The sequence below is a fragment of the Motacilla alba genome, chromosome 1 (assembly GCF_015832195.1).
Source record: "Motacilla alba alba isolate MOTALB_02 chromosome 1, Motacilla_alba_V1.0_pri, whole genome shotgun sequence".
NCBI lineage: Eukaryota > Metazoa > Chordata > Aves > Passeriformes > Motacillidae > Motacilla > Motacilla alba.
In genome coordinates this window covers 42,971,763-42,996,643 of record NC_052016.1, presented here as the reverse complement: position 1 = coordinate 42,996,643, position 24,881 = coordinate 42,971,763, and the positions used below count along the sequence as shown (strand labels likewise).

Below are 24,881 nucleotides of genomic sequence, written 5' to 3'. Positions count from 1 at the left end.
ATTTTTCTCCCTATGCAGGCACTAGGTATTAGGTTTTTACAGACTTTAAAAGCCGGCAGCCTTGGTGCACATATAATGTCTTTCAATGAGATTTGTGAAGTTAGAAGGAATATTGAAATTTCATGCAGAAACATCAGTAAGTTTCTTTGTATCAGCTGTTTTATGATTCCTGTTGATTTACATAGGTATAATGTCTTTTCCTCATTCTGACGAGATGCTTCCTCTTCTCCCATAATGTTGTGGCCTATAAATATAAAAACTTGTAAATGATGGAGTTTTCACTTCTCTCTTAAATCTTGCACAGGCAGAAAACCACAGGCCTAGTGGGTGTGTCTAATCTTCTGAAGGAAATGTAGGGAAAAGAATATTTATGAGAAGTCAGGTCATCTTCCTTCATCCTTAAATCTCAGACAGAAGGATGTCTTTTCTGGCCAAACTGCAGGATCAGGTACAGTAGATGGGACTCAATTCCCAACTTAGCCCCAAAGAGGATCTTTCATTTGTCATCTGTAGATGAACTGATTTTCCTGGGGTTCAAGAACAGATGGGCATCTAAGGGTAGTTTTATAAGTCTTCATAATTTTTAGAGCACAACAGCAGATTAAGTGCTTTTGGTGAGATCCACAAATTCTGGGCAGATGTTTTGTTTCTGCAGAAAAGTGGGTTTGGGTGTCTGTCTGGGTTGGAGAGAAGGAAATGAGTTATGAATGTTGGATGCTCAGATTCACTGGGGTATCTAAATCTAAAGATACGTCTCCTTGCCACTTGTAGTTGTCTGAAGACCATATAAAGTCTACCTCAGCTTCTTCTCATGGTGTGAACCATTCTAGAGAGTCCTTTCGTGTCAAAATGACACAAAATGGCATTTTCTAGGCAGAAAAAGAAGAGGCTGAGAGAGGCAACTGCTTAAGCTGACACTGCTGCTAAAAGGACAGTCCCAGGAGTCTGGTGATCTTCACTGTTGGGCAGATGTTTGGAGGAGACACAGGTCACAGCTATTTTTTAGGAATAACCTGTTTTGTTTTTAGCAGAATCAAACTGTAATGAGTGATAGCAGATTGTTAATTCACCCCGTGTACTCACCCATGTAGCTATTAGCCCCGAACTCATAGCTGAATGGTTGTAGCAGTGCCTGGAAGTCCCAAGCCCAGCTGCACATTATTCAGAACCTTGGGGTCAAACTGGCTCATGTGGCTGACTGGCAGGTATCTGCAAAACCCCTCTGAGTATATTCTGGTTCATCAAGGGAGTGTGTATTTCTGCATAGATCAGCTGTCACACTCCTGGAGAAAGTCTGAACCATGTAACCTCTCATTGCTGCCAGGGGCTCCAGCGGACTCCTGTTCAGTGAGTTTATTGATTCTTCTGGACTACACAGCACTGCCAGTGTATAGCGCAAATAAATCCCTGGAAGAGTTTCAGGCACTACCTTCTCACTACATATCTTCCCTCTCTTGTTTTCTGGTGACAGCATCACCTGATCAGTGTTTTGTGACTTTTTATTAGGACTGGATGTTTTTAAGAGCAAGCAAGAGAGAAACATCAACAGAATCACCTTGAATTGTCCAGCCAGGATAGAGTCTATGATGAACGGCTGGAAAGGTCTTTTTCTTCTGCCCACTGAGTTTGGACATCACATATCAAACTGGAACATTTGGATTTTTTGAAGGGGCATTTCCTTTAAACTAATGAGTTATTTAATTAGAAAAAAATTGATTTCTTGAATTTCTAGCCTGCAAGTAGAATTTCAACCATTTTTAGTCTTAAGTTTCATTGATGAACTTAAATGAACTTGAAATATGCCTGCAGCTCTGGCACTAATATGTCACCGATGGGGAGCCGTAACTGACAAAAGACATAACCTGAATGCAGTCAGGACCATGTTTCCTCAGCTAAAAATATGATTGACACTTTTTATTATCAGCTGAAAAATTCCACATCTTAAAAATGTGTGATAGGTAAACAACAGTTTTTTGCTGCATTCCCAAGCTGAAAAGGCAGCTTGCCAGGCAATTTTTGGCAGAAAACAACAAAAGCTTACTATTACACTTGCAAACCAACTGAGAAACAGTAAAAGTGTATTGGTGTAAGAAAAACACATGCAGACTAAGCTTCACTTGATCTTTGATGAAAAATGGCACCTTATACTTCAACAGATATTTATTTTTATGATTTTTATGCCTGTCATCTTCAATTTCTTCTTTTTCAAAACATCTTGCTGACATTTTTTGAGAGTTTTCTCAAGCTTCTGAAATCCCATCAGCATGTCTCACCATCTCATGGCCTACAGGACTTGACTGACAATATCACTATAATGTTGTCTTTTACATTCTTTTACCAGTATTTATGTCTGGAAAATTATGACGCCAAAATTTATGGTATTACCTGTTCATGACCGCAGATGAAAAATTTGAAATTAGATTTTTAGGGTGTCTTCTCAATTATTTTTTATTATTTATTACGACTGTAATACAAGAGTAAGAAAAAACAGCCAAGAGAGCATGCCTGGATTTGGTGCGGGAAGGCAAATTTGCTTGTGTTAGTGCTGTTATGCAAGTGTGAGCCATTTTGCAGTGAAGTTTTTAAGTTATGAGTTTTAAGTCAGAGAGGGGAAATCCCAAGGGTAATCTTTGCTGAATAGGGAGAAACATCTCTCATATGTAAGGACATTTACTGCTGAATTCAGAGGCAATGGTGGGTGAGGGGTGTACATTGAGTTTCCATTCTCAGCAAAAGGCATTAGTATTAAAGACTCTTGAGATGAGTTGTTGGGCCAGAGTACCTCATAGAGTCACCATTGCTCTGTGGTGGCTACCTGGGTTTGTGCCATGGGACAGGGCAGAGACTGGGTCTGTGGTGCTTGCTTTGACCATGGACAGAAAAAAGAAAAATCCCTTGATTTAGCTATCTGTGATTAATGCCTAGTGCTTGTGGTCACTGTCAATGATTGAAGTGCAGAGATGAATATTTTGGCCTCTATTGCACATCTCCTTCACCCTTTTTGGAAGAAATTTTAGCTTTGGGCTGGATATGCAAATAGTGAATGTTAAATAGCAGGATTAGTAAGAGGCCAGAGGCTTAGCTGGGAAGAGGCAGGAGCAAAACAATGAGATTTGGCTGCTGTAAGTATCTTCAAGTGGGTCAGACTGTGGTATCTGTAGCAAGATATTAGGCATACTGCCTGTTGAATTAGGCCTGTGGGAAAGTCTGTTGGATTTCTGAGCAGAAAAAAATGGGCAAGTGAAGATTCTTAGCTCTGAAACAATTTTTGCGCTGTTTACTAGACAGCAGGGCAGTCAGGTGTGGTGTCCTCTGGAGGTTTTGAAGGCTCTGATTGCATTCACAGCGTGCTGTAGGGGAAGAATGCCAGTCCTCTCAGCCCATCAAGCTTATGGTTGCCTTTGTCTAGGGGCTGTTCTTCAAACAGACCCATTTCTAGGCAGCCTCATTCTCTACTCCTACTCCTTCCTCTTTTGACTGTGCTGGTTTCTAACAAATTAACCTCCAGTCTTATTTTACAGATTTTGTTTTACTATTTGTCTCCCCTTAATCTGTCTGCTCTTTGCTGTCTCATAATTCATTCTGCATGTCTCACATGGGCAATCACCATGAATGGCTGCTTTGTACAAGTCCCTCTGTTTTGTCACCTTAACTTTGTTTTCCTGCAACTTGAAACATATCCAAACATTTTTATCTGAGCTATCTTCATTTCTAGTTTGCAGGATTTATTGTTTTCCTGTTTTCAAAAATTTATAGAGTCTTTGAAAATATACAATTAGCAGAAAAAACCTTCAGTAGGTGTTTGATTTTGGGGTGCTTAGTATTTCTCAGATATACTCGGTTCCAGCTCACTTGTCTAATAAACATTATTTGATTGTAGTGGTCAAAGTCTGTAGTCCCTGCTATATAACACATTTTTCATTTATCTCCTTCTGTCACTGTTGGATGGGAATTGATCTGTTTAAGTGTATGATATGGTCTCTTACTAATGGCTCACAAATCTCTTTCTGTCAAGTGAGTGCCCATATCACATAATAAAATTCATCTCCACTGTGGAAGGCTCTCAGGGGTCTGGGCAAAGCTGGTCATGCTGTCTGGAATAAACTTTTTTTGTCTCCTTAGACACTGGTTTGTCTCAGAGTATCTTAGCTGGACTAAAAGACAGATATTTTTAAAGCTGTTTTTGTATCAAAAAAGTAACCAGCAGCTAGAATGGGTTTGCTGTGGTCTGTCAGTCTGAAATTATCTGTTCTGAGTCCTGAATGTCAAAATACATGATATTTTTGTACTGACATTTTGGGGGCATTATTTCTTCATGGAAAGATCAAGTACATTCAACTAGCCATCTCTTTTTGGCATGCAGCCAAACCCATTAAATTTCAAACTGAGCAGAAAACCTTTATTTTTCTTGCTATTATTCCTTCTGTTGTTTTTATCATCCCTCTCCTATTTAATTCTGTCTGTGTAATTTAGTTCTTACACATGTCCCAGGACCAGCAGTGTCAGTAGTCAGTAAAGATACAATTCTGTAAGTTATGGGAAAGGTGTGGATTTAGGATAAGTCTCATTGAAGCCTTGATGCTGTTGTCAAGTCAGCTTTTCATAGCCCTACCAACCCTTTGACTTTTTGTACTACTTTTCCCCTTCTGCTCTCATCCTGACTGATCAGGACAGCTTTAATGTAGCAAGACCCACCGTGCCACCGTGCCACCGTAACTGCAAACCTATGGAAACAGCATGAGGTGCCAAGGAGTGAAGAAGGGAGGTCTCTTGACAGAGTTAGACAGAGTAGATGTGCTTAGCCTGACTGCAATTTAATCTGTTAATGTAGTGCCTGTAAAGCTTTAGTCATGTGAAATAGAGGCTGAATTATTTTCAAAGAACTTTAAGCCTTCCAGCTCAAGAATGCTAGGATGGGCCAAAATTGGGCAAGATGTGTTGGCTCTTTTTCTCTTCTTTTTCCCTCCAGTTTCCATAACATTGTCTGGAATGGGGATACATAACATATAAGGGACTTCACGCTGTGCAGCTATTCATTATCACCCTTCCTTCCTGGTGGCAAATGGTGCCATCACCATGGTCAGGTCACTGCCTTTCCAACCATTAACCCAGAAGTACCATGTTCATCACTAAACCCTGTCCCTGTGTACCATATCTACTCCTTCTTCTTAATGCTTCCAGGGATGATGATTATACCATATCCTGGGGCTTATTCCAATGCAATGAAAAAATTTTTCCTAATATCTAGTCTAAACTTCCCCTGGTGCAACTTAAGGCCATTACCTCTTGTCCTATTACTTGCTACCTGGGAGAAGAGACCCACTCCTCCCTCACTAAAATATCTTGATATCAGTATGGACTGTTGGCTTCAAAATCCCCTTCCTCCCTCTTTGTGTATGGCCAAGCCCGTCCTCTGTCACCTGCTTCTACATATTCTCTTCTCACATCTTTTCTACCCCTCCTCAAAATAAGGTGTTTCTTATGGCCTTTGCAGTTAAATATCACTCTTGCATTTTTTTTTTTCTGTTCCCTGCCTGGACTTCTTGCACCGTGGGCTAAAAAATAAAGGTGCTGTAGTTTAAATTATTTCTTGCCTAGATGGTCTTTGCACAGCAGAGATTGTGCAGATAGTGTCTTAGTGTGAGGTGGCCTTATTACTTACCTGCACCATGGGCACACATCATATGGAGAATTCCCTAGTCACAGAACCACTTCAGGTTGGAAGAGACCTTCAAGATCATATAACAAATAGGTAGAAACTGTCTCTGAAGGACAGTATAAATTTTGGGGCTATTTTTCCATGGAAAATTTGGGAAGACTTAGCTCTAGCTGCTAAAGAGAATTAATTCCTAATAACCAGCACTTCAATGACACTGCTCCAGCCAAGGTGGCAAAACACCATGAAATGGGGTGTGTGTATGCTCCCCTTTCTGCTCTAAAGCTTTCCAGCCAGGCTGGGCAGCTCAGGGGGACTCTAGCTTCATCCCACAGAATCTCAAGGCAGCTTGTAGAAAATCCACTGTATGCATTCCTTGCCCTAGGCTGGACTGTGATGGGTGCCTACTGACCACGTATCTATGTGAGGGACCTTGAAAGGCTGCCCTGTAAAAGTTTAACATCTTAAGTGATAGCATCAGAGACCCAATATTACAGAGTTTCTGGGCTCTGCACAGGGATTTGAAAGTTGGAATGCAGTGTTTGCGGTCCAGGGAGAGACATAACAGCACTGCTGCCTCAGTGCTTACCACAGCAGCTCCTCTGATGCTGAGGCACTCAGAGTGCTCAGGTCAGAGATTTGTGTCCCTGGATGCCCTGTCTGAGCCCGCGTGTGTCTGTGTCTGTGGGGAAGAACAAGTCTGCAGCTACTCTGTGGAGCTGGCTTAAGCTGATGGGTTGGGACACGTGAGTGGAGGGGCCTTTACAGAATGCATTTGTGGGCAGTGAGATGATGCCTTGGATGTGTGGGTCTCTCTCAGGCACTTATTGTTCTGTGGTGCCTCAATTCTCACTTAAAGGAAGGCAGTAGTTGTATTTATGGCAGAAATTTGTGGCCACTGGGGATTTGTCTCCATGAGCAAAGGCTCAATTAACAACTGGCTTCTTCTACAGGACCATGAATTACTGCTTTCCTGGTCCCTAGTGTTTTACTCCAAGTTCTCTAATGCATTGGAATTGGTATTTGCCCTGAGTAACTTTATGGTCAGAGACCTGTTAGCCTCCATCTGTAACTCTGCTGGTTAATGGAGTGAAGCAGACACTAAACAATGTGAGATCTTCCCACTCCCACACTTCTCCATTATCTCTGTCTTGGGCCCATGGCCTTACTTACATACCTGCTATAGCTGTCTAAATGACCACCCCTTTTCCACCCCAAATCCAGCCAGCTGAGGAAGGCATGACTGATTTGCCTCACATCCACAGACTGTACCTGTTCCCCAAATCCAGTTACCCATGGACTATGCTCAGGCAAACATCTAAGCTCATTTAATTGGAAATGGCCTTCTGCTAATTCCCTTGGAGTTGGGGATCAGCAGGGCTTTTCGCTATTTAGCAGACACAGTCTCAGAATAGTGTTTTCCTTCTCATTTGTTATCTCTAAAATAGGATGATGTGGTGTCTGTTGAGAAAAGAGGCTCTGGATATGCTGCCTGTGAGATTTCATTGTAAGCTGATGAACATACTTACCTACAGCAAATGCCAGTGCTGTTAAAGAAGGATTATATACAGATGAGGAGTTAATAGCTTAGAAAATATTTGCCTAATATTTTACTGGAGATATATTGCCATTAATGAGCCACTGACTCCCAGTGAATCTCATCCAGGCAAGCAGAGCATAATAAATACACCATCAGGAGAGGAAAATGGTGCTTTGGTGACTCCTGCATCCTACAGCTCCTGTCCAAAACCTCTATTTCAGTTGACAGGAGTGTAAGACAAGCATTTGCCCTCAGACTCTTCAGATTTGTTCTGTAAGTCATCAGGCTGACAGTGTTCAAAACACTTTTTGTTAAAAAATAGAGAAAGAAATGGGTGTTTGACATAGATTTGGCCCTTGCAGTACTTAAATATGCTGATGACTAGTACAATTTTGCTCTGTGCTTTGATTTGAAGGTAACAAACAGCCCCTGATAAGCTTTAACTGCAGATGGCACCGAGGCAATATCCTTTCTTGGGAAAAAGAAAGAAGAAAGAAGACCTTAAAGAAAATGTTTCCTTGGAGTCCAGCATGAGTTTTGCTCAGAACAGTCTTCTGGAGCAGGTAACTCAGGCAGAGGTCAAACAGGGTTTGGTGGTGCCACTGATGAGTTTCTGCTTCAGACTGGGACTTCATATGAGCTGTTAGGGATGGATTTTACTCCAGATTCCCAGCATTTCATACTTCTCTTACATATTTAAAGCCCATCCCAGAGTTTTGCAGCTTCAAGATATTTTCAAATTGCCATTTATACCTGATGCCCTACTGCATTCCTTTATTATACTGCAAGGCAAAGCCTTTGGCAGCATCAGTGAGTCCCTGTTGAAGAGAAGCCAGAAGAGGCTGCAGTGAAAGCTTTGTCCATACATAGCAGAGGAAGTCCCCAGGCTATTTGCTTGCCCTGAGACGCTAGTTAATCAGTTGGTGTGGTGTAGGGGCCAGCTGTGTATTGGCCCTCTACTGATGCTGTAACAACCTTGCCACTGTTATAATATGTTAGACATAATTAATTTTCCCTGGTTGCCAACACCTGGTTTTGCTTAGATCAAGGACTAAATGAGTAGTTGACAGTAGTTAATGAGCTTCTGCAGCAAGCAATTCAATTTTTTCACTGACTAAAATGACTTACTTCTTCTGGGCACCACGCTCCCCCTCCCTGGGATATTTGGTACCATCAGATCTCCATTGGGTCAGGCAGGATCCATCTCCATCAGTAAGAGCCTGCAGCAGTGGGTGCTGTCCAGAACTGCCCTCCTCCACTAAGCAGGGGAGCTGTGTTTTTGTCCACATCTTTCCACACAGGTCTGCAGACCCGTTCAGCTCTTTTACTGGTGACATGCCCAGCCAGCCAACCCAAGCAGTCCATCCTCTGCAGCCGTGGTATCACCTTCCTTGCAGTGATGGGCTTTGTAATGGGGCTTTTGGTGTGTCCTGCTCTGGCAGGACTACTATGGTAGGTCTTCTTCAGTTGTCCAATAGAATCATGCAACAGTTTGGAATGGAAGGGACTTAAAGATCATCCAGTTCCAATCCCGTTGACATAGGCAGAGACTCCTTCCACTAGACTAGGTTGTTCAGAGCCCCATCCGACCTGGCCTTGAACACTTTCAGGGATGTTCAGGGATGAAATTTTCAACAATAAAGATTTTGGTATGGATTGCTCATGGGGAAGAGGATCTGCTCTGTGCCCAGATATTTAGGAACTGTATCACCATTTTTCTGCTTTCCCACAGGTGCTTTAGGTGTCATTGCCTTGCATTGTGCCAGCTATAAAGTGCTCTATAGTGAAATGAATAACTTGCTTATGCTAGACACCTAAATTCTTCTGAAAATCATAGTGAAGTGACTTCCTTAAGATGGATTTGGCACTTGGAGGTATCTGTACAGCAGAAGGGCTGCTCACCTACCTTGTAGCTTTGGTCCCAAATAATTTTCCAAACTGGGAGATAAGTGTCTTTCAAACCACAGGTTGTGAATGGACAACTGAGTCCAGATACTTGGCTGTCTGTGTGAAGGAAGCATTAAAAGGCAGTGGGACAAATGAGAAAATGTGACCATTAGAGACATACTCTATGCTTGGCCAAGGCAAAAGTTTGCTGGCAAAGTTTGCCACCACTGTCTGAATTGACCATCACAGCATGTCTAGCTTCCTACAATTTTAAGTACTTTCTGTCTCCAATCCACTTTACAAAGATTCTTTTCTAAGTTTCTCTTGTTTATGTGGAATGTAGTCTGGGGAATTGGGTCAGGTTGACCTAGAGAGAGGACGAAGAAGAAAGTACTTTAATAAGAGATCCTGCTCAATGTCAATTGTTTGGATTCTCTCCCTCTTTTGAATCTACTGGAGAAATCTAAAGCATCACCATGCTTAGATGATTAACCATCCCTGAGATCACATATGTAAAACCCTGTGGACAGAGTGTTTTCCATATAGTCTCACTTGTGGCTCCCAGAGCCATATGGAGGCTCTGTGGTCCTCTGCAGACTGCAGATAGTCCGTGTCAAAAGCAGTGTTCCCATACTGTTATTGCCTCTGCTGGGGACTGACAATGTTCACATGGCCTCCCTGGAGCCCACAAACCATCTGCAAATATATTCCTGGAATGGCCAAACCCCAAGGTTCTTGAGCTGTTGGGATCCCATAGCACAAGTGAGTTTATGCTCCATTAAGCTGCTTAGAAGCAGCTATAATGTAATTATTACAGTCCTTTTCCCCATGGCTGTGCAGCAATGTCATAAACATGGAATGATTATTTAATTATAAAAAATATTCTGGTAATTATTCATCAAGATGCTGATGATACTGAATTCACAGCAGAACTGTGGTAAGAAGAAAGTGGCTGTACTTCACCAGAATGAATCTTCTTGGTGACAACTTCAACATCAATGGGAAGTAAAAAGGAAATAAAAAGGGCAAGAAGGAAAAAGGTGTCTTATTCTTAGTCATTTTTTGAAACCATCCTCCTAATTCCAGACTTGTGTCAGTTTCATGTGATAGATGTGATAATATCTCAAGACAAAATAAAAGCATATTTCTTTTTTACTATTCTGCTCCAAGGAAAAAAGACAAATTATGCCTTGTGAAGAAGCAATTTGCTATAAAGTGTAAAAATGCTTTAATATTAATATTTTATAATAAAATTCATGACATATTTATAAACACTCTATCAAGCATTTACAACTGAACCACAGCTGAGAGCTTGGACTGGAATAAATAAGCAAGGACACAGCTAGTATGAAATATACAGCTTAATTTTTATAATTGTGTGTGCTTTATTCTTTACACAAATGGAATGGATGCGCAGAGTATTTACACATAACAGGAGTGTAAGCTGGACAGGGTGTTTTGTAAACTCCAGTTCAGATTCTGAGTACCCCACACTACAGCTGGACTGAGAAACATCCTGCTAAAGAGACGCACACCGGACATTGTGCTGGAGGGAGCAGCTTGGTGCATACAGGCTGCTGCACTCAGAAATTCAAACTGGCCAATTCAAATTTAGGAGCACAAATCCAGAAATTAAAAGGCTATCCCACTAAGAGCCAACAGTGTTGCCATTTCCCCCCCCTTTTTTTTAATGCTTTTTCCCCCCACACCAAAGATCTTGCCTAGGATGCTGGCTCCTGTGCCCAGAAATGCTGTTTTACATCAGGGCAAGTTGCTTGTGCTGTAGGGCCAGAAGGTGTAAGCTGCTAGTGTGGTGTGAGAGATGATGAATTGCCTCTCGTGCTTTTCACCTTAAAGGCAAGGTGTCAAAAAGGGCCAATGAAGTGGTAGTTCCTATAGCTCTTGGTGAGATATCAGTGCAGCTGAAGCCTCCTGCAAATCCATTTGGCCCTTGGAATCTTTTTGTTAGCAATTTCACAGCAATGGCCTCAAAAGGATCTTGGTCCATTACTTGGCCCTCTGCGTGTTACAGTAAAATAAGCAGTAAATAATGATGGAAAGTGCTGAGCCGCTGTTTGATCAGGTGGCCTTGGTGTTTTACAGAGATGCAAAAAAATCAGTGTGATGAGGAGGATGAATGTTTAACTTCAGGTGGTATAAATGGGATGGACTCCATTGAAATCAGAGGAGTGACTGTGATTTCCACCAGCTGAGAATCTAGGCTAGCAATATGCTGGATAGATTTTGGATGTTATCTGTTGTTAGCTTTGACGCTGATTTGTGTCCTAGAATGGAAATTTTCTTTTTTTTTAGCATAATAAGCTCATCCTTATTCCTGAACCAATTGACAAAATGTCTGATTTTTAATGGGAAAGAAAAAAGTTTATTCCACCAAGGAAGGGGCTTGCGCACTTGAATGCAGTTGCACAGTGAACCACATGCATAACATGACAGGCAGAATGTTCAAGAGGGAAAATATTGAGATTAAAAGCTGTGAAGGATAAAAAGACCACTTTCTGTGAACACGGCAGATATTATGGCTTTAAATCTGCATCTGAAAAAGGAGGTTGATACTTCTTCCTCAACACAGTTTTTTCCTATAAATATCCTCATGTGTTTTCACTCACTGAATCCTCTGGTCAGGGATACAATTTGAAAAACAAAAACTAAAATATAAGAAAACAAAAACAAAAATACAATTTGACTGGGTGCTGATAAGCGAGTAACAGTGAAGGTGTAATGCCAACAATTTCTCCATAGAAAACTAATATAAATAGGTAGGTGGATGCTGTATACCTAGGACACTGTTGCTGGCTCGTAGTGGTTATTAGCTCGGGTACCACACTGCTCTCCAGGAAGAGGATTTGTAATTTCAGTGCAATGGAGAGATTTCTTATCCTTGACTTTCACCAAGTGGTTCTTAGGACCCTATCCACACCGGAGCATCAAACCATGCTAGCTACAAACACAATTACATCACAGAATATTGATCTAGAAACAGCCTTTACTATCAAAGAAATTACAAAGCGCTAGCATGGACAGGGTACCTCTGTAGGAAGGGGGATTAAGCAAGAAAGAGGCTCTTCCACTGGTTGATGGTCAGACTGTAAGACCAGTGAAGAAGTGCCATTCCACTGAGCCCTGTTAGCAAGCTCTCAAGGAGTCAGTGCATGGAAGATTTTTTTATTTTTTGTTTGTGGCAAGGAAAAATAATTAAGTTGTAATATTGCACATCTGCACAAAGCTAGCGAGATGTCATTGTGATCATTCATGGGTGGACAAAAAGCTGTGATATTTTGATTCTGCTTAGACCCTATGGTGCTACACACTGTGCCAGAACATGAGATATAGCACCAGGGGTGTGATCTGGCACTTTTCCTAAAGGGTCCAGCATTTGCATTTGTCTCATGGTTAGACACTCCCAAGTCTTTAACATGGACAGAAAAGGAATCTGATTATGCTAAGCTGTGTTAGCACCAATATGGAGTCAGGCGCCAATTGCTGTGGGCTGTGAGTTTGGACTTCTTTTTCACCAGATGTAATTTTGCATGAGTCTTATGCTTTTCTTCCTCCTCCCACTACCACCCAGTATGATCTGAACAGCTGCAATGCAAAAATGGACTGCAGCTCTTAGGATGCTGCAACATGGAACGCAAAACATCAACACACAAAACAAATGGGAGTACAAGTCCTAAGGGAAATAAGACCTCTTACTGATTCTCTTGACGATTTGTTTTTAAATATATGTTTTATTTAAAAAAAAAAAAAAGAAGTGCAATGTCAACTCTAAAATGGAAGCACAAACAACAGACAGGGAAAAATAAATAATGTTACTACAGTAACCAAGGACTGATGGAAAAATTGATTGTACTCAGCCGTAGTGTTACTGTTCACTGTAAAGCACAGCACATGACAAAGCAAAACAGTTACTAGTAGGATAGTACCATAAAAGGCTGCATGCTGAACTAAGAAACAAAGAAGCAGATGTGATTGATTGCTTAAAAACAGAGCTGAAAATTAGAATGAAGTTCCTGCTTTAGGATACTTGGTTTTTCAGGTCTGGTGGGCTATTTCCCAACCTGGGGCAATAGTATTTTGCTAGCATGGAAAAATCCATGGCTTCCAAAGATCTGGGGTCACTCTGTGGACTTCTGCAAAATTATCCAAAATCAAAGCACTCATTAATTAATATTAAAAAAAAAAAGTTAATAGCCCTTCTGGTTACAAAGCTCTTCTGGAGACTTAACTGAAACCCTTGTTTATAAAGCTGCGCTGACCAGGCAGGAAAAGTAGTTAAAGAAGTGTGAACTTCTCAGAGTTACCATAGTTGGGCAGTAAGCATGAGAGGCCCGCTCAAGAGCCCATAAAATGCCCGTGTTTTTAACCCTGTCACTGCTGGTGGCTTTTGCAAACATCCAGCTCGTCGCGCTGTCTGCGGAAGGTGGCTGGGTAGCCCTGTCAGCTGGACAGGGTGCAGAAGTGTAAGCTCCAAACAGACAAGTGCCAGAGGAGTCTATTCAGCATTTGCCTTTAAGACGTCCATAAGCATTAGGGCTGCTGTAGCCACCAGCTATAAGCATCGCACTCCTGCAGTGCAGCAGAGGCAGGAGTGTGGGTTTCATAGAGAACATGGTCCAGCAGCAGCAAAGGCAATTCAGTTTTACTGTCATAGCATCTGTTGCAGTTGTCTCCTTGTAAGTCAGTGAGGAATGGCATCACTATACAGAAGAAGGGCAATGTGAAATGAGAAAAAAAATATCTCCTCCCCTTCCGTACACCCCAGACTGCAATTCCACAGACTTTTCCCCAAATCCCTCACAAATGTCTATTGCCTCAGTTTTTGCTTTTAAGACCCTTGTTGACTGTGAAATGAATGAAGATACAAGTTAGTTGGTGACCTGCCTGCAAAGAGAGGAAAGATCAAATGCTTTTGTTATTTCCCTGAGGGAAACAGGAAGAGTCATAAAACATTTGGGGATTAAGGGTGCCTCCTTCCTAAGAGAGAAATTATTAGCTGCATTTAAGCACTGACATTTTGCTACTGAATAGTTGTCCCTCTCAAAGATGCATTATCCTTTTGTGTTCAGAAAATTCCTACAGGGCAGTGAGTTCAAGAGATCTTTCCACAGGAGTTCATCATGATTAAACAGTGGCAAGGGAGAGGATTAAATTGAAAGAAAAAAAGATGACAACTACTATTTAAGGGATTTTCTTGCTTGTCATTAATAATAGGGAATCTGTTATGGAAGAGGTATAATGCAACTTGATGGTCCTCTTTACATTTGACAGTCGCACAAGGGTGTAAATATTTAATCTTTCAATTAATTAATCTTTACAAAATATCTTCACAAAAACATTTTACCTATAGAAATTAGTTTCTATACATCAATATAATTTTTTATAAATTATTCCATCTTTAAGTGCCTTCTATCAATATAAATGATAAAATAGACAATCAAAAATTTTAAAGCTTTTCCCAGTTGTATCCCTCCTTGTTAACATAGGTGCTGTGAATCCTCATACATGTGTCTGTCTGCATGGGAATGTGTTTGTGTGCACACGTGTATGGTGCGAAATGCTTCCATCCTCTCCCACCCCTAAACACCATTAAAATAAACCATATTGTTGGTAGTTCTTGATGCAATAGTGCTTCCAAAGGGGGAAAAAAAAAGCTTGACTTGGTTTCAGAAATCAAAAGATGTGCATAGTTACCAAAGTCGAGGTGTACCAACTACAAATGTGCAATGACAAGCTTGGAACAGGACCCACCTCCCAGTCAGGTCACAGAGTGTCCCAACAGTGACCTCAGTAGGAAGTGGACCAAATACTCTGAGCTTGATTTTGCAAGGTGCGTTTGACCCTGATCTAGCAAAAATGCTTAAGCCCGTGCCTAGCTTTGAGCACGTGAGTAGTCCTACTGGAACTGGTGGGACTGAACGGCATAGGGAAGGGTCACGAGTGACTCCAAGTCAACAGGCTACTCATGTGTAGGAATTGGGGTCAAGTGCTGAGCGCCTTGCAGGATCAAGCCCTCTGTGAGGTTCAAGAGCTGGGAACTTCTCAAAAGCAATCAACACACTGAGCTCAGCCATTGAAATTGAACAAAATGTCCGCATGGGCACAGGAGGTGGCTTAGCTCCCTTTGACAGAGGGTCTCCACGTCAAAAGTTTATACCTACAACTCGTGCTCTGAGCACACAACAGATTTGCTTTATATGGTAGAAGTCTTTTTGTTCCTACCCTTTGACCCATCACTGTCCTTCATGGCTTCAAACACTTTGTGTTGTACATTCATCAAAATTCACATTGACTGCAAAGAACATAAATGCAACAAAAACAGGAAAGCCTCCAAATAGTATATTATAGGTTTCTTCTAAATATTCTCCCGCTGTAATCAGAGGTGCAGTGGCTAATTTATAATTTTTCCTTTGAAGGAATCCAGATGAAAGGCCCAGATTGTTCTTCAATTACAAGTTTGCATTGATTATATATATCTTCTAAGCTATCTCCTTGGACAATAGCTGCAGTAGAGAAAACATATCAATATTTATTTTAATTGATAGATACAGCATCCAGTGTCAGCAGATATTCAGCACACTCATAGATACTCATGAAATGAGAAGGAATACTGGTATACTGAGACTTTTATGGAAAAGTCATACCCCTGCAGATGACAACTAATTTTCAATCAATGGCACCTGCCTATGGCAGAGACCCATCCCACTGCTCATACTGAGAATGAGCCAGGTTAGTTCAGAGAAGTAGCACTTCTGTCCTGAGGAGGGCAGCACAAGAGATTCCCACTGTTGGAGGTCAAGCTCTACATTTCATTCAATTTAGAACCTACTTCAACAGTGGGCAGCAGCAGATTTGCAACCTTTCTGATCTGATTATAATGAGTTCACTCTTGGCTGCTGAGGTTAACAAGATCAGGCCCAAGCTGACAGAAGGTAAAGCAATGTAACACAAAGCACAGTGGTTTGTCCCTTAATTTCCCTCCGCATAGATACTCCTTCAGGACATCAAACTTTTGAGTCAAGTGCCTCAACTGCTCTTGAATTTCAAGGAAACAATAGTCTCAAGCCAGAAGTCCTTGCTCTCGGCACACTATACTGATAGGTACTCTAGCTCAAAGACAGGGTTGATCTAGTAGTTTTGCAATAAAAGACTATATCTTGGGAAAAAAATGGTATTAATAAAAACATACCTGTGAAATATTCTCCAAATTCTTGTTCTAATTTAATTGCTCGATCATAGGTTTTCTTTGCTTGCTCCTCTGTAAGACGTTTATTCATTTCCCTAGAAACATGGAGGAAGTAATCAAAAAGTTTAGATTCTTGCTAGAATGGCTTTTAAAAGGCATACTCAACTGAATCATGGAAGAATTGAGATTGGTAAAAGAATGAAATGTAAAATTCTTCCAACAGTTCATGGACAGCTTCAATATTTTCCATTTAATTTCATTCTTATGTAGTACAAAACTATTTCTTCAGACTACTTCCCATTTCACTTTTCTTCACCAAATTTTTATCTTGGGTTCACTACTCTACATTCTCAAACAAAATACAAGACCTGAGTCTGGCAGCTGCTAACTGAGATAGACTTGAGACATCAGGAGTCCATACACAGGATTCCCATACACAGGAATCTGAGATGCCTGAGCACTCAGCACGCCTTCCTGAAGCTCCTTCAGGAACCTCTGTGTTTCCCAGACTCAGCTGGTGGTCTCAGATGGATAAGGTTGTACTGACTGCTTATTGGCTGCTAATAAATATAAAAACAAAGATAGAAGGTAGCATTCTGGTTTCTTCAGAGTTTTGTTATTTGATGGAGCATTTCTGTTTCAACAGAAGCATTATTTAATAACTTCAAGAAATGAGTTGTCTTGCCTGTGTATGCTCAGACATTAATACCACTGCATTCTTGCAATGAATCAAGATCATGCTCATTCACTGCCTTACACTCATATGCCTGTAGATGTCCAAATTATCAATAATAAATAGAGTTTGCTTGTTCTAGCATTTTTTGCCAGCATAGGTTCATTATTTTCTTAAAAACATGACAGAAATTTTCTGAGGCAACTAGGAGAGCATAAATGTGATTGTAGGCCTTGCAGTGAATCATATGATTATGCGGTAATGGACTGTACACAGTATGCCATGGGTGATGCATGTAGGAAATTATGGACATGATAGTGGAAAAAAAAAAAAAAAAGCTCTATGAAGTGCACAACAGTATGAACTTGCTACATCTAACACCTACTTGACTTCTGAAAAACATCCTGGGAGATATCCAGGATGCAAAAAGGAGTTTCTGGAAATGGCTTAAAGCTGCCTACCTATATAAGTAACCATATAGCTGGGAACAATGCTTAGAAAAATCTCTTTGCAAGTATTAATGCCATAGAGAAAGCAGGTTTCTAAAATGGAGGCTAAGAAATATTTATTTTAAAATTTATGTCGGTTATTTGTAGATTATATAAAAAGGTTTAATATAATCTGTGTGTTGTTCTGCTAAATTTGTAATAATACTAATTCTATTTATTCGAAAGATTGCTATCTAATCAGGTGGACTTCACATCAGCTACCCCTGCTTTAGGTGACTGAACTAAACTCTGTCTTATACTGGGACATGCCACTGCAAATTCTTAGGCAAACAACTTTTTCATCTTATGGGCACTTAACCCATATTGTAATGCTGACAACATCCTCTTCCTTTCAGATCTGTTTCTGGTAAATTTTTGAGAAGTCTTCCTCAAGATCTTTGAACAGCAGAAAACATAATACAAATATAAAGAAGTGTTTAAAATAGGAAGTACTTTGAAACAGATAGAAATTTGCATTACTCTTTCAGGTTGTAGATTTGCCTGGGGTATAAAACTGTGCTAGTTGTATTCCTGACTGCCCATTCTGTGCCCTTATAAGAGAGGATGGAGAAGGGGGAGGACCATGATGTCCTTTTTTCATGATGAAATTAATGTGCTGTCATACTGCAGTCCCTTCTATTTCTTATTTTTTAGCTGGGGACCTGCACAGCTGGTGAATTAAAATTTAGTGCATATTTTCCAGGGCTTTCCTCCTCTCCCAGTGAAGAGCTCACCCAGGCAGGTTCTTTCTTACTTTGATTTCTCATTGCCATCATCTCACCACTGTCCTCATTCCTCTAGAGAGAGAGGCTGATTGGAGGGTATGAACAAGCATGCCTCTGGGAGTAAACCAGGTGGAGTCATGTAGGAATGGGAAGGGAGGAAGGAAGGGAGGGAGGGAGGGAGGGAGGGAGGGAGGGAGGAAGGAAGGAAGGAAGGAAGGAAGGAAGGAAGGAAGGAAGGAAGGAAGGAAGGAAGGGGTGATGGAGCAGTTTGTTTACAGCAATGGCCAATTTCAAGTGCAGGTGCAAACTTGATTTATGCTCCCTTCATTCTTCTTACCTCCACTTCAGATGGCTGCAAATGAGCATATGCATAAATAAGAGACTACAACTTTGTGTGCTAATTTTGATGAAAGATAAATCTTTTGTCTTTGTTTCTCTGCCTCTTTTGATTAGAAATTTTTTCTTTCGTGTTTTGACTTCGCTATTGAAGTAGCTTTCAACTCATTTGTATGAACAGGAGTAATCATTATGACAAATAAGCCTATAATTTTTTTTGTGTTGCAGTACTTACATACCTAAAAATGACTGAATCACAGAATCATTAAGTTGAAAAAGACCTCCAAGATCAACTCCAACCTTTGACTGATCACCACCTTATTAACTAGATCACAGCACTGAGTGCCAAGTCCAGGCATTTCTTGAACAGCCCACTTGTTTTATTGTCCTAAGTGAAGTATTAGCATTGCTTTGGTTCAACAACAGAATGATTGTCATAATATTTTGCATCTTTATAACATCATTCAGTCTATTCAAGGATTTGCTGTTCTAACATCAAATCAACAAAGCCTTTATGTTACTGCCATTTTTCTGGTTCTGCCTGATACATTTTTCAGAGTAAGGGCCACTTCTATTTACTTTGGTTTTTTTAATCACTCCAGAGGCAATTCTAGCATTAAATAAATAATGGAAATGTTTTATGAATGGGAAAACTGTATGTTAAGATCTCTGTTAAAACAATCAGTGCAGAAGGGAGGCTATCAGACTACCCTTCCCTTTCTATACAGCAACAAAATCAGAATATTATTGAATTGTAGGGTGGAAGAAAAATCAGAAAGTCAGGATGGTGCTGTGCAAGTACCAGATATTGTGCATTGTTTCTTGTAATGTGGCTGGACATACAACAAGCTCATTGCCAAAGGCAGGGCCAAGAAGAATGCAAATTCCAGGGATGGGTCGTGTTGGAATTCTACAGCTCTGCGACCAGTCGTTCCTCACAGGGCTTGTGTTCCAAGCCCCTCACCAGCCTCGTTGCCTCCTCTGGACACGCTCGAGCATCTTAACATCCTACCCAAACTGGGGGGCCAGAACTGGACACAGGTGCTGTCTCACCAGCACCAAGTACTGGGGGAGAATGACCTCCCTGCTCCTGCTGGCCACGCTATTCCTGATAGAGGCCAGGTTGCCCTTGGCCTTCTTGGCCACCAGGGCACACTGCTGGCCCATGTCCAGTTAGCTGTCAGTACCCCCAGGTCCCTTTCTGCCTGGGCACTGTCCAGCCACACTGTCTCCAGCCTGTAATGTTGCAGGGGGTTACTGTGGCCAATATGCAGGACTTGGCACTTGGACTTATTAAACTTCATCTTATTTGACCCTGCCTATCCATCCAACCATTCCAGGTCTCTCTGCAGAGCCCTCCTACCTTCCAGCAGATCGACACACGATCCTAGCTTAGTGTTTGCAAATTTACTAATGAAAGACTCAACACCCTCATCCATGTCATCAGTAAAAATATTGAACAGAACTGGCAGAAAGGTCAAAATTTCACCCCTATCACAGCAAATTAAGCTGATAGCTCTTGCATAACTGTAAGTGTACAGGGAAAACACCTTGATAACCATATATTTTATCCTGAGTTTTAACTCAGGATGAATATCAATTCCATATTTCCTCCCCAGCCTTGTCTCTGTGACACTAGATAATTCCTGCTCCTCCTCTGCCAGCTGGGTGGAACCCAGAATCAGGCCAGCACTCCAGCTGAGGCCCCAGTAAAACAAAATAGCAGTCTATTGTGTCCTTACACAACACTGATATGAATACAGCCCACAATGGCAAGCTCCATTTTTTTACAACCACATTACCTATCCATTCCTGTGATCCACCCCAACTGCCAGATGCTTTTCTGCAGTGCTATAGCTAAATTATTCTCTGCTTGTACTCATGCCTTTCATTGTCTCTCCTTTGTGTGGAATTTCATCTTACTGATCTTACATTGAGTTTTGATCTTATCCCCCAAAGTATGTGCCACTTCGGACAGCCTTGGCAGCACGGTGCCTTCTCTTTCATTCTTGTAAGTGTTATGTTTGCCCTTCTCCAGTCCCATGGCTCCTTGCCTATCCTCTAACAGACCTGCAGGTAAATGAAGGGCTGGTGAAGAGGAACACACGTCAAGCCTGACACAGGTTTAACCCCTGGTTCGTGCCCTTGGCCAGGCTGCAAACCCCAAGAGCACCTGAGGATGCATGGGACAAGCCAAGCTGTGTGAGTTGAGTCCCTGGTGAACTTGTTGCGCAGGTTGGAGCAAGTACACCAACCACTGGCAGGGAGTCCTTTGTGGTTCAGCACATAATCCCATGTGTGCCAGTCTGAAAGGTTCAAAGCTATGGCTTGTTCCTTGAGATACCAGGATATAGTGAATGACAGGTTTTGAGGGCACTCTTCCTACTTCATCTCATTATTGATAATTTTAGAGAACAAGCCAAATGTAGACTCAAGACCTGTGCGGTGCCACTTGAGGCTGTACCCGAAAAGAATAAAATGCTTGAAGAAGTTTATACTCACATCAGAGGCTCCCATGATTTGGGCTTAATGAAGATAGCAATGGGATAGAGTTGTGCAACTTGTAGTCGTTTGATAGCATTTCCTGACACATCAAGTATACAGTGCTTGCCCTGTTGGAAACAGATGAGCGTGTGTTATTTTTGCAGACTTTGCTGCAGATCAGCCAAAAGACAGGAAGCAAATCTGCGACACAGTGCCCTGGAATGGGACCATTACTGGCACACCAGGGAAGGGGTAGCCCAGGCTACATGCTCCATTATGCTGTGTTTTTCCTTTGCTTTGGTGCCAGTATAAATATAAACTGGTGATATGGGAACAAACTTGGGATTTATTTTTTACTGGGATGAAATTTGCAGGGGCGGGAGGATTTTCTTGAGATGAGGAAAATCAGTTCATAAAAGCAATAGGATGTCCATGTTCTAAGTGATTATTTCAGTTGTTTACGTAAAACACTTCCTGTATCACCTGAGACAAATAATTCAGTCTTTCTGTGGTTCGTTCTTTTGCCTCTATGAAAGTGACTTAATTTCTCTACCTGTCTTACAAAGGGAAGAGTAGAGTCTGTTTTGAGGAGTATTTGAGGCACTGTGTTAGAACCCTGAATCCATGGCACTACATCCAAGTACAGACAGTGCCAAAGATGATGTCATTCAAAGTCAGACTCCACTTGTGGAGTCATTATAAAGTCTATAAATATTAGGATGCCGTTTTGCAGCTATTTTATATTTTTGGCGGAGAATCATGTCTGAGACACAACATGGAAATAAAGCACATCATGTCATACCAGCAATAAAACTACTGTCTACCTACCCTTTCTGCCACAAATCTCACAGACTGGACACTAGTTCCATACAAATTATCATTGTACTGCCCAGCTTCTATAAATTTGTGCTCTTGGATATCTTTTTCCATTTGTTCTCTTGAAATGACAAAATGATAATCTCTCCCATCCACTTCATAGTCACGCTTTGGCCGTGTGGTATCTGCATGAAACAAAAGACAGAGGATGAAGAAGTCTGCAAATACATTTAATGTGAAAAATGCAGCCATGGTTTGCTCGGTGGGCAATGCTGGGTCTGCTCTAAGTGAGGGCACTTCACATCTGAGAGCAGATCTCTGGCTACTACATATTGTTTTTAATGGAGCTATGCCAATAAAGCTGTCTTTTTGTAGTAATACCTTCTGATGTTTACCTCCAATCAATACAGGCTAAAATAAAATTAGGGTTTACCAGAATTCCACTTTTTTCAGCAGAATCACACACTAACCTCAAATATAAAATACATTTCATATTTTAAATTTAATGTTATTACTGTGATAAAATGAATAGTGATCTCATCAACTCAATTTAGCCTTATTTATAAGCCTGATTCTGTTCTCATCTCTAGTAGTTTTAAGTTAGTGTATTGCCAGAGACAACCATTTAAAATGAAGTATGACTGCAATTAGGCCCTCCAATAAACAGCAAGCTCTAATTGTCCAAGATATAAATACTCTGTTTAATTCAGGGTCTAACATTGCTTTCTGATTCAACAGTCTATATCTCACACAAATCACAGATTATTGTGTATATTTATTGGTGGATGCTGTGCAATTGAGTCCAAACTTTTACATTTTACTAGAATTTCAAACTTTTCAGAATTTTTTTCCCAGATGTTCACAACCTTTAAAAAATTGTTTTAAATTTTTTGTTCTTTTCGCCTTTTCTGTCTGATGAAAAAATGACTTTTGAGAAACACAACTGTGTATAATTCATGGATGCTGCTTTCATAGAAATTTACTTAATGTGTGGCACCAAGGGATACCGTTCACTCAGCTGCAGAAGTAGGAGTAGAATCATACTTACGTGGTACACATGACCCAAACTTATCAGGGAACTCAGATATCAAATCATCGTTGATCCGATCTTTCATAGGGCCCAGAATAATAACCGGCCTGGTGTAATTAACTGAAAAACAAAAGGATCACATTTTGATGGTCTTACCACAATAATAAATAAATGCACCCAAATATCACTAACCAGAGTTGTTGTCTTTATGTATGAAGTGAAAATTTAGGTGCACATTTTATTGATGAATATTTTATTTCTTGACATGAAAAAGGGGAATGGAATGAGTACCACTGCAAAGCTCTGTGATGGTCCACGCACAAGTCAAATTACTGTGTAGAAGCATAGATATATTTGCTATCACTCAATGAGGCCACTCCCAAATGCTTGCAGATGGACTCTTCCATGAAGTATGGAAAGGCTATTGTAGCCTTTTTTTCACCTCAATTTATATGAGTGCATCCTCCATTAAACCAGATGGATATGCTCCCATTTTAAATTCCCTTTCCATATGTTTGTCTACCCTGGACAGTGGCACATATCACATGAGAAGCAAAATAATAAAGGCTTTCCATGTGACGATATTGCAGTAAATCTAGAAAATCTACATCAGTATTTTGTAGACTGATTACTTTTCTGTACTAGTGAAGTCCATGAGAACAAACTGGGGAGAAGAGTCCTGGGAATGTTAAGAAGTGGTGGCTTCCAAGGAATACTATAACATCAGGGTTTTTTCGTATGAAAATAGACTGAGTGTCCAAGAAAAGGAAGCCACAGTGAATCTGGGACTGGCAGAGTAAGGCTTACCGCCCTGCTGGCCCCCAAACTCTGAAACGAAAAACATAAGGAAGAGTGATAGAAAAGATGAAACTTACTTTCCTGTCTTGTGACAGGTTCATAAGAAAAGATGCAGTCCTCTTGGCCTCCTGATGAGAGAAGAAAGAGAAGAGATTGAAGCTGATGAGTAACATGCCAGGTACTTAAGTTTGATAAAATGCTTCACATAGAGACAGACCAGGTCCAACACTTCTATCTTGATAAGCCTCTCACCTGAACCATTCCAAGTCCATTATAACTTCCAGGTATGGACAGTTTTTTTCTTCCCCACCCTCCCCTTCCATGTGTTTCAATTCTATTTACTGAAGTTGGACTTTTTTACTGATGGACAGTATAGCTTTAGTTGTCATTTGACACAAGGCTGTTTATAAGATAGTGCAGCAATTAAGGATGCAATGCTTTTCCTGTTGTTAAGGCCCTAACACATTGCTGCAAAGTAAATCAACAGGCTACCTAGACAGAACAATTTTTATGTACACAATAGATATATATTTTGGTTGATTGTCCTTCAGTGAACAGCATCCATAGTTTAGTGCATTCACAGCCTAACATCTAGCTATGAGTTATTTTCTGATCCTTATCCTTTCCCTGAACACAAATCACAGACTCACAGAATGGCTGGGACTTTCAGCTTCTGGAGATGATCAAGTCCCATCCCCCCCTGCTAAAGCACCTAGAACAGGTTGTACAGGATCATGTCTAGGCAAGTTTTGAATTTCTTCAGCAAAGGTCTCACAGCATTGTGTTGTATCCCCATGCCCTTTTAGGACAGTGCTGTTTCCTCATGGTGATATTTAGGGGACTAAAGCAGAGAAATTTGCCATAAGAAACAAGTGGCACTATAGTGTGCAGGTGTGCAGTCCTGATGCATTGCTGTTCTCCCAAACAAGGGAGTGAAAGAGGAGAGGGAGGAGGATTCTTCACCTAAAGCATGAATAATTCCTGCTCATTTCTCTTTCTGGGTCACTATCACATACTTGGCACCACATGAGAGCTCTGGCAGGTTCTAAATACAAATTAGCAAATTTTAAAATGATGACTTTATATTTGCTCGGTTCAGGGTTAGTCTCTGAGAAGATCCACAGATGGGTGGAACTGACAGGACTAACTCCTGCCTAGCAATGGTGCTGAAGCAGCAAAGGAAAGAACCTAATTTTTAATAAGAGGAAGAGATTAGAAAGCATTTGAGGATAACACCACATAAC

At 41.0% G+C, this 24,881-nt stretch overlaps 1 protein-coding gene and 1 long non-coding RNA gene across 35 annotated transcripts in view; one reads left to right on the top strand and one right to left on the bottom strand.

The window, feature by feature from the left end:
* Positions 1 to 387: 387 nt before the first annotated feature.
* LOC119702258 lies at positions 388 to 14,754 on the top strand. Its single transcript, XR_005257302.1, has 2 exons — positions 388 to 448; positions 7,612 to 14,754. It is a non-coding gene; the product is annotated as an uncharacterized LOC119702258 (long non-coding RNA).
* DLG2 (discs large MAGUK scaffold protein 2) overlaps positions 10,432 to 24,881 on the bottom strand; it is a 981,924-nt gene continuing 967,474 nt past the window's right edge. For all 34 annotated transcript variants that reach the window (XM_038135749.1, XM_038135838.1, XM_038135932.1 and 31 more), the window contains 6 exons: positions 23,715 to 23,765; positions 22,858 to 22,959; positions 21,822 to 21,994; positions 21,012 to 21,121; positions 16,291 to 16,382; positions 10,432 to 15,604 (listed from right to left, as the gene is read on the bottom strand). In XM_038135749.1, coding sequence (XP_037991677.1) covers positions 15,498 to 15,604; positions 16,291 to 16,382; positions 21,012 to 21,121; positions 21,822 to 21,994; positions 22,858 to 22,959; positions 23,715 to 23,765 — 635 coding nt within the window. In that variant the 3' untranslated portion in view covers positions 10,432 to 15,497. The remainder of the gene's footprint in view (positions 15,605 to 16,290; positions 16,383 to 21,011; positions 21,122 to 21,821; positions 21,995 to 22,857; positions 22,960 to 23,714; positions 23,766 to 24,881) is intronic.